The following is a 10,239-nucleotide window of genomic DNA, read 5'->3' on the forward strand; positions in this document are numbered from 1 at the left end:
TGGAGATGCATGGCAGCACGTGCACACATGCTGTCGGTAAGTAAACGAGAATGGTTTGCCTCTCTGCGTTGTGCTGAAGGACAGAAAGGGCGCACGTGGCCTTCAGCATGCAGCTCAATAAAAGGAAAGGTCAGAGCCATGACGAGTAGACAAACAAGCATACAAGCCTCCTGTATGAAAGCAAGGTAGTGCGATACTGTCCGAGATGAGGACGGCGTAGCATCTGATGGATCGCTTGTTTCCTCAGGACCCAGAATCCGGCAGCACCACCCTCACCACCAGAAGCCATCAGCAGAGAGGCACTGAGCGGCAGGTCGCAGCAAACCCACTACGGTGAAGTAAGAGTAGTTCTCTGCTCCTGTCTGCCGCTGGAGGAACGGCTGGAACCAGACCATGAACCGACCTCCCGCTTGTGAAAAATGGGCCCATCATCCTCTTCAGGCTCCACCACACACCCGCTCCTCCTTCCAGGCCCTCTCAGGATGGGTTGGACTGTACAGTCGAATTTACTCTCAAGCTATCCTGCATTGGTTAGAACATAGTTTACCAACATGTTCCCTTCTTATTAGGAAGTACCGCCATGTAAAATTAGTGAACCCCTGAAAATGTCGCTTTTCTTTTAATGCAAAAACAAGATATTAGTTAAATTCCAGGAATATTTGATGAGATGATTGATGACGAGAAATTAGATGATGCTGAACTGTGACTCTGGCAACGTGGCTGGAGATTGTTGAACGTGGGTGTAGGAAATACAAGAACTGTTTTATTCCCGGAGAAGGAAAACCAGAAATGCATCTATTTATTTGTGTTCCCCTTCACAGAGGCGCTGAGGCACGCCCTCAGAGCCGATGGATGATGTAACTAGAGTCATTTTTGTCGAGCCCATAATAATTCACCTCGTATGCTGCATGTAGTACATTTGATTTTTGAACTGTAAATGAATTACTTGCCTCAAATTGAAAGCTCGTAATGGTTTTGCATGACGACCGTTAGCATTCTATTGGCATGAAATATTGTCTGTGTTACCTCTTTTCAGTATGTTAGCAATATTTCATTAACAGATTAACAAAAGAATTATATTGGGAGTAATACGTCACGTTTATTAATGAAATTATAACTTGTGTGAAATGATGATTTGTACATGTCCTTGGCTGTAGAAATATTTGTCGTGGAGCAGTCAGTGAATGTCTATATTTATTAATGTGTGTATCACAAATTTTGGCTTGGATGTGTGTGAATGTGTGTGTGTGTGTGTGCGTTCTATTCTCAAGTTTTTGAACCGGCATAAAACCTTGTAAAGTCATTTTGTAAAAATGGAATTGTAAATACAGTCTAATGTTACATGTTATTTTTCCATGGTAGAAACTGTACAAAATGCTATGAAATAAAATAATCCTTAACCATATTTTCCCTTGTTGTTTGTTTAGTCGGAGCGCTGTAAGCAGTAAATAGTCGTGACCCCCCCCCCCCCCACCTGGGTTGTTGGCAGTGGCTGCTGCTTGTTTTGGCTGTAGACGCCATCATGGAGGACGGTGTGCAGCGTGTTCACCGATCGGCGCAGCAGTCTGAGACGTGCAAATAAACAGGTCGTCCAGCTCAACAGCCCGGCTGGATTTAATGCTGCTGAGGTCGGGCGCCCCCCGACGCGCCGCTTGTGTGTTTGAGAAGCACTAAATCGCTCCTCTGCCCGGCCGTCTTTCGCCCGAGTAAAATGAAAAACGTTGGATATTTTTGTAAGAAAGTAAACCTATTTGAGTTTTATGTTTAAGATGAAGCCTTCTGTTGTGCACTGGATGGAGCGTGTACAAGTAGTGTTTAATAGTGCGTACCTGTTGCGTGTTTTATCACATCGGACTCTACGAGGTTTATTTGCGCTGAAATACGAGCTACTGTCTGACATGGTTGTGTGTTGCGTTTGACTGAGAGGAAGTGTGTTTATCACCCGTCCGTGCACGTTCACACTGCCGTGATTAATACCAGGATCCTCGTCGGTTGAGGTCTCATCCATTCAGCACCTCATCGGGGTATTTAAATACTTTCTATTCCTTAATCCAAAACTAAAACTCAACATTCAAGCCAGTAAATGAGTAAAATTCATTCCATGAGCAAAAATGTTTGTGTGTTACCCTGAAATGAAGTGAAAACACGTCCGGATTGTTGGTGTCTGTGTGAAATGTGTGCAGCGTGGTTCCGTCCGTACGTTTGGACTTGGATTCTGCGCTCGTCTCTTTTTCCATCGCGAGTGACGAGTCATTCAAAGTCCTTGCTTTCACACTCTCCAGCCAGTCGCCGCTCCGCCACTCGCTTCCAGGCGACGCTGTTTATGTACAGTTCTATTATGTCACGGGAGATTAGTTCCTCTCGGCCTGCGGACGCTAATCCCTGTCTCTTCTGTAGGAGCTGGGCCAGCGTTTAGCCGGGGCCCCTTTCAGTGCGAGCCGGCCCTGCCCCTCTCCTTTCAGCCTGTCACTGTTGCTCTCCACACACAGCAAATACCACGGCCCTCAAGTGTGAAAAGCTCCAAACAAAAGGCCTGCTAGCCTCTTTGGAGACACGTTGCAAGACGTCCAAGTCTCCGGGGACTTAAAAGAGGGGGGGGGGGAATGCAACAACTAAATAATGGGCCAGTCGTCAGCACAAAAGCTTTGTCTCTGATGGTGCGGGGCCAGCGAGGGCTTATTCACTTTGCATGGCATTACATCCCGATTGTGAAAGTCAGGCGAGCGAGTTTCTCCCCCAAATTTAAGCACATGTTTCTGAAGACAATATTATGCATCTGGCTCTTTCAATAATCCCAGTCAGTTAAATATTTATCGGTCTTCTGTTGACATTAGCCCCAGTTTTATTAGAAACTAGAATAGCACAGCGAGTTCACGAGGATGGGCTGTTTCTCTCGCATAGTTCCTCCGACCTTTTGTGCAGATTAACATCGCAATGAGTCGTTCATTGCTATTCATCAAGCTTAAGCCATCGCTTTGGTCATCCTGCAAGAGTCGACAGGGCGACGGTAACATTACTCCTTCAAGGTTGGGGGGGGGGGGATTTAAGTTTTGATGATAAGTGCGATCTTAGCGTGACTTTGAAGGATGAGGTGAAAAGAAGGATGGAATTCACTCTCTCTTTTCAGATGACATTGATTGTAGCCCGAACGGCTCTTTAGTCTCGTGAGATTCAGGTACGTGAGATCATAGAGCAGAGCCAGGCACTCGCTGCAGATTACTTCCACATGGACTTCATCCGTTTGCACTGGCACTCCTTCAATATGATGAGATGGAATATATTGTCTATGGGATTGATGAAAAGTAACCCTCCCCCCCTCACTCCCCCTCCATTAGGAAAGGCAATGTTTCTTTAATGCTGTGGTATGGTGAGAAATCTGACCTTGCCCCGGGCAGTGGCATGTTTCTGCTTAGGCTCTGGTGAGGCGGACCAGATGAAAGGATCTCGCTGTCAGGCCGCAAAGATGTTCAGTCTAAGTCTAATGAAGACCAGAACACGAGCAGAGCTGAGAACAGGCATGCCACACGCCACGCCACGCCACGCCACGCCACGCCACGCCAGCGCCGGAGCCACAGCGCTGCTGACGAGCTTAGCGCTCTCCTCCCGTTGTGTAAAGGTCCAGGACGTAAAGAGCCGGATAAACACACGTGTGTGCTGCGATTAAAAAGCAGCACAGAGGAGATGCCGGATCAAGATGGTCAGACAGTGTTGGGTGGGGGGCTTCATTCGGTGTCTGTCCCTGGAAAAGCTTTCTTTTGCTGATGTTTTGGATGAAATGGAAGATGTGCCATTTTCTTGAGACACGCAAATAACAATACGACAAAAACGAAGTTACCATCTTTAGGATGCGCCGGCGTAATCAAACCCAGTCCAATGCAATTACCAAAAACATGTTACTCTGCCAGAAAGCTGAGATTCTGTTTTATGGATATTTGGACTACAGGAATGCAGAGGCTTAAAGGTCCTCTCAGTGTGATCGATGCTAAAGGATTCCTGAAACAATCCTGTAAAAGTTACAAAGTGAGCAATTTCCTACTAACAATACACAACAACACACAACAGCATGATTGTATATCATTGCCCGGTCCCTCTAATCAATACTCGCTTCATTGCTCCCAGTCTTCTGCCCATCCTTTCTTTTCCAGTCACCTAAATGTTTAACAATAATTCTTCCTTATCCTGACATGAAACACACATTGTTGACTTGCCGTTTTGGGGGTCAAAGGCAAGCTAGAGGTCCAGCACGTTTGTGTTTACAGAAAAAGATCCACCAGAGGAGTCATTAGCCGGATCCCTCCTCCCCAAAGCGAACTTCCTTCCCAACAGGAATACTAAGTAGAGAGATCAGGCAGGAAAGCACCATCCAGCTGGGTAATAGCTGTTTATAATCCCCTCTGATTAGTCTTAATCCCTTTAATGCTCCTTCCTGAGGATAAACACATGTCGACCCGAGTGACCCGCTCCTAATTAATAAAGTTACTCAGTATCTCTCCACCGCGGTCAAGTCACCGTTACATGATCTGGCGTCGAAGCAGAAGGCGCTCAAACGGACAGAATTCACAGGTAATGTCTCAAAATGCAGCAGCTGACACGTTTAAACAGGGATCACTGGCTGGCATCAACTTACTGCGAAACAATACACCCCCCGGGCGCGACCAGTGATGAGGAGCAACTCTTCGTCTTGTGTTCTTTCCTCCTCTGAAGTCAGCGTGCGAGGTCGATGGCCTGGCCTCAGAGGCGAGGCAAAGTTCACGGGTCAGCATGTAGCCCGGAGGCCGGACGGTCGCGCGAGGGCAGGAGCGTAGCTCTGGGACAGGGAAGGGGGTCAGGGGGGGGGGGGGTTCAGATGGAATCCACACACAGGAAGTTGAAATGGATACTGTCAGGGGAGAACAGACGCTCTTCCACGTTTCCTGCCGGCTGCCACTAAAGAACCAGAGGCCGTAGCGTTCTCTTCAAGGCTTTTTGGGACGTGTTAGGAGGTGATATATGCCATCCGTGTGGGAATGATGACATCGTGGGATGAGGAGACGCTGCGCCTCGGCTTCCTCGTTACACCTAAATAAAGTGGCATCACAGGGAAGAGCGGCGACAATGTTTCCTTGGAGATTACACTAAATAACGCTTCAGCCCAAACAACGGCACGTTAGCGGTCGTCTCCGGGATAATCTATTCCGTCTGAACTTTATTGACAAGATTATCGTTTAAGCACAGTTGATCTGCATGTCCGCCTCCTGTTTCCCCTCATGTGGTGGAACCGCTACCACTTAGCATCAGGCTCATAGCAGAAATGCTACATGCTTGTTTACATATAGAAATGGGCCGTCGAAGGCAACGATTCATCCTGATGAACACAATGGGATATTTGTTTTCCAGATTCATGCTGCACACGTGTTGTCCTGAGAGAATCCAGCTGGGGCAGGAAGGACGGGTTATATGAGCAATAATCGCTTTTCAATGCAGAACAGCATAAATTAGCACCAGGATAATGTATGTCTTGCTTTTATTTTATATAAAGCTGATGATCCAAATACTTTAAAACAAAGCCGGCACACGGCTCAGTGAACCACGCCGTTTATATAATGAGCATGCAGTATATCATCCTGCCTCCCTCTCGCTGTGCGTGTGCGTGTGCGTGTGTGTGTGTGTGTGTGTGTGTGCGTGCTCCAAGGCTAAGAGCTCTATAATAGCCAGCCCAATGCTGGGCTATTGGAGTGTTGCCGGTAGGTCTCGGTTCGACGCGCTCTGTGGCTACGTCTTGGTTTCGCCGTATCCAAAGAAAAGGAGAGTCCAGAAGCGGGCTTAAGTGAATAAAATGTCACTAATTTATTACAAAACACAACAACTTAAAATATTCAATAAACCCGAACATCTGGGTGCAGCGATTCCGCCAGAGCGGTCAAAACCTATGTGCCCTTCCGGGTCAACACCTGTTCACCCCCTGATTGGCCCTGCCTTATATACCCCACATGGCCACAGCGCCACACAGTGCACAAAATAGGAACCGCACTCCATCAGTTGCATTTGGCTTCTACACACCGGCCCCTAATTGGCGTGGTACCACACATGGCAATTCTCAACATTTCATAAAATACAACAAATATTGAAGCATCACAACAATAACTAGACCTCATACACCAGACACAGCTTGGAAATTGGTCCCTCCTCTGGCTGACATCGTTCCAGTGTCCAGCTCATCATTCCCATCCCTAACAGGAAGCACTGACAGCGTGGTGCGACCTCTGCCGGCCCCTGTATGTCCATAAGTCGTATGCAAGACTGAGGTGGGTTCTGGTGATTCCAGTCCATCTTCTAAAACAGTGATCTGTCGATCTATGTGCAACACAGTCGGATGATATTGATTACAGATCTCACATTGCAATCTTGCTTCACAATTACGGCTGACATGGCCTCGATGAAGGCATCCAAAACACACTCCCCCTTTCCTCAATATGAACACTTTGTCCGTGTGTCTCTTCTCCTTAAACTGCTGACAGTTTTCCAATGCATGTTCCATAGAGCAGCAAACACAGCGTTCGTTCTCCTTGATTGAGCGTGACGGCTTAACTTCGTTGTGAGAGCCCATAGCGGTCACTGTGCTGGCGACCACATGCCCCTTCTCTCTATGGCTGGGTTGTGACTTTGGCTGGTTTAATGTTGTATTAGAACTGTATTCTTGCAGATCTCCAAAAAAGGGATCTGAACGGATCCTCACATGACGCTCCATGAATCCCACCAGATCATTAAATCTAGCTCTGTGGCCAGTAGACTCCATGATGTCATGAGCCCTGCTCTGCCAGCGTTCTTTCATCCTATACGGGAGCTTTGCAAGGATTGCCCTCATATTCACAGGCATGTCCAGTTCCTGCACATATTCCAGCTCCTCCATGATGTTGCAGCAGCCACGCAGAAATAGTGCATAGCTCTGAAGTGCCCTGGTGTCGTCTGCTCTTATAGTCTGCCATGACAAAGCCTTGCTGATGTATGCAGTAGCTGTTTTGTAAGGATTTCCAAATTGATCTTGCAGTAGAGCCTTGGCAACCACGTAGCCACGATCTGGGTCCATATGTTGGCAACTCCGCACCAGTTCGAGAGGCGGGCCTCTGGTGAATTGCTCCAAATAGTACAAACAGTCTGCTGCGGTTGCTTTACTTTCCACTCCTTGCTCAAATGTTTTTATAAAGGTCCTGTAATGCAAGGGATCGCCGTCAAAGATTGGAATGTCTCTTGGTGGGAGCGTCATTGACCGCTGCTGGTTCATTAAAGCTGCTATAATCTCAGTTTGTCTGCTCATGATCGTTAGAAGGTCTCCAGGTGTCTGCATAGCGGTGAGCGACTGACGTTGTGTTTCATTTTGTGTAAATCGATCATTTGTTGCCATCCTGTTTCTATTGCATATACCCTTCGTATTTGAGTACGCTTGTGACTGACACTTTTCTTCGGCATCGTAAATTTCCAACCTTGCTTCAGATGCCGCCAGTTCAGCCTCCAAATCAAGCATCTCCTTTCTTCTTCTCAATTTTGCTTCCTCTTCTTCAATAACATGTCGCTCCTTCAATATTTTAACTCGAGCCAAAACTGCAGCTCTATCTGCTGCTGCCTGTAATCTAGCAGATGAAGCACTAGACGTGTAGCTCCTTTGACTGCTTCTGCGACTTATATTTGAGATGCTGTCTTCAGGAGAGAGTTCATCGTTGTCACCCTTTTCATTCATATTTGGCTGAGGTTGGGTTACAGTTTGAGAAAGCCATAAACTGACATTGGCAAAACACTCATTGTTTGGGATCATTTTTGCCTTAAACCATATTTCATGCTTTTCAGCCTCTTCAGCCGGCAGTAAACCCATAAATGACTCATGTACACCTTTAGCATCATCACAAATCAATTTCAATTCATCAAAAGCATTTATCACCTTTGTTTTATCACCATTAGACATTAAATCATCCAACTCCCTTCTAATGTTAGATGCCTTATTTAACTTGGACTTTCTAATATGTTGTAACTTCTCAAACTTCTCAGCTAAAGCCTCTCCTGTTAATTTCACAACACGTTTCTGAGTTAGACCATTAGCAAGTTGTTCATTTCCAGCATTTGAGTCCACGTCCAAAGCGCACGCCTCCATAGTTCGTATCGCGAGATTCAGCTCAAGTGAGCGCAAAGGAAAGTAGGTCAACGAGTCACGTGATCCAGCGCAATCTGCGAAAGCGCAACGCTTCAATGCGTAAAACGCGCTCAATGTTCATCAATGCGTTGGATTTAATGTGCGCGCACAATGGGCCTTTGGTGGTGGAGCGCTACACGTACCTCTCGTCGGGCGCCTTTATTGTAAATCCACGCGATGGTGTTCAGCGCTCCAGTCCAGCTCCGTAATCCAGCTCCGGTCCACAGCGCTCCGCGGAACAGCTGACTGCTGTCAAATCTATCTTCGTGGGCCACTTCTCCACGCCGCAGCTCACACGATCATCACTGGCTGTCTCCCAAAGACAGGTCTCCTGAGGTCCCGAGTTTACTCCAATCGGGCAGGTTTTGACAGTATAATAGCCAGCCCAATGCTGGGCTATTGGAGTGTTGCCGGTAGGTCTCGGTTCGACGCGCTCTGTGGCTACGTCTTGGTTTCGCCGTATCCAAAGAAAAGGAGAGTCCAGAAGCGGGCTTAAGTGAATAAAATGTCACTAATTTATTACAAAACACAACAACTTAAAATATTCAATAAACCCGAACATCTGGGTGCAGCGATTCCGCCAGAGCGGTCAAACCCTATGTGCCCTTCCGGGTCAACACCTGTTCACCCCCTGATTGGCCCTGCCTTATATACCCCACATGGCCACAGCGCCACACAGTGCACAAAATAGGAACCGCACTCCATCAGTTGCATTTGGCTTCTACAAGCTCATTTCCACTCTTGATGATCACAGGCACCATTGATTGTAATACTGAGGAGCAACCGAGCTCTGCCCGTGGCGCACGGAGGAATCTGGACATGTTTAAAGCACTAACTTTCATGTTTTTTTTAATGCTGGTATGAAGTTGAACGCTGATGCTGCAGGCATCTGGATCTCATTACATGATGTCAAACAGAGGGCCCGACTGGGGGGGGGGGGGTCGCTCTCAGCCCGTCAGCATTGGGCGGGCTTTGCCAGCCGCACTGGGGGCACGCTCAACCTGCTCACACCCCTGAAACATTCGTCAGTGTCCAAATCCATGCCAAAATGACGATTACAAGGCGTGAGGAGGTTATTGATGATGCAAAAATACAGCTGGATGGAGTGATGATGTGAAATATAACAGGAGCATTCCTGATTTTAAATCCGGTGCCCAAATTCTGTCTGCTCTCGCTCTTTTGCTGAGCCTGTTGGCGACATCATCAGGCTCGTTTGTGCTGAGTGGACCTGAGGTTTACTTGAACTGAGGGAATCCTGTGATTCAGCGTCGGGACAGGCGGCTGTGCCCGCGCAGCTTGTAGCACGTTTATGACACACACGGGAGGAGACAAAGACATGTGGTAAACATGTTAGGAGCTAAACTCGGGATGATCTCTGCTTTTCCATGCCTTTACGGTAAGTGGCTGTTAACCGCCTCCCACCTGAGGGATGCACGACATTATCAGCTACTTATCTGATACTTATTTTTGGGCCAATCTGCTTTTCTTCACTCACAAAAGCAACCTGGAGCTGTCTGTCCATCATCAGCTCTGTCCTTTCTACTGACAGACGGTCGCCGCAGCAACGCATTTAGACGTTTACAACAGCTTGATTCGTAATAACTCGCCTCATGAAACGTTTTCTCCTCACGCATTCGACCGCGTGATACTGCCAACATTCTCCCCTGACTCAACTCATCTCTGCGCTCATCTCTTCTCATATTCACAGTCCTTTTCAAGAAAAGCTCCAAAGACAATGAAATATTGTGTCGAGCTGATTGAAAGCAGCTTTCCTAATGCGAACCCAGCAATCTGTCCGATTGATGTCAGGCCGGTTTTGAAACAGACTATCTGAAGCATCGCAGTAATGCGACTAAAGTGGATCGACAGCCCGGTGAGTTACTGTCATTGTGCCAGTGGGAAAAGAGTGTTTTTGATTTCTCCTGAGGAAAATGCTTCTCCTCCCCAGCAGCACTTTTTAATATAACGGCGTAGCCTTTCATCTGCTCCTCCGAGCCCGGCTCTTAATGCATCGCAGACTCTTCTCAGCCTTGACAATATTTTATCATCTCTTTAGTGGCTCTCCGGATTGTGTTTCA

At 47.3% G+C, this 10,239-nt stretch overlaps 1 protein-coding gene across 1 annotated transcript in view; it reads left to right on the forward strand.

Moving 5' to 3' along the window:
• LOC137902279 (anosmin-1) overlaps positions 1–1,385 on the forward strand; it is a 31,868-nt gene extending 30,483 nt beyond the window's left edge. Inside the window, exon 14 of the mRNA XM_068746359.1 lies at positions 248–1,385. Within this exon, the coding sequence (XP_068602460.1) occupies positions 248–306 (59 nt within the window). The 3' untranslated portion in view covers positions 307–1,385. The remainder of the gene's footprint in view (positions 1–247) is intronic.
• The last annotated feature ends 8,854 nt before the right edge of the window (positions 1,386–10,239 follow it).

The sequence above is a fragment of the Brachionichthys hirsutus genome, chromosome 12, assembly GCF_040956055.1.
Source record: "Brachionichthys hirsutus isolate HB-005 chromosome 12, CSIRO-AGI_Bhir_v1, whole genome shotgun sequence".
NCBI lineage: Eukaryota > Metazoa > Chordata > Actinopteri > Lophiiformes > Brachionichthyidae > Brachionichthys > Brachionichthys hirsutus.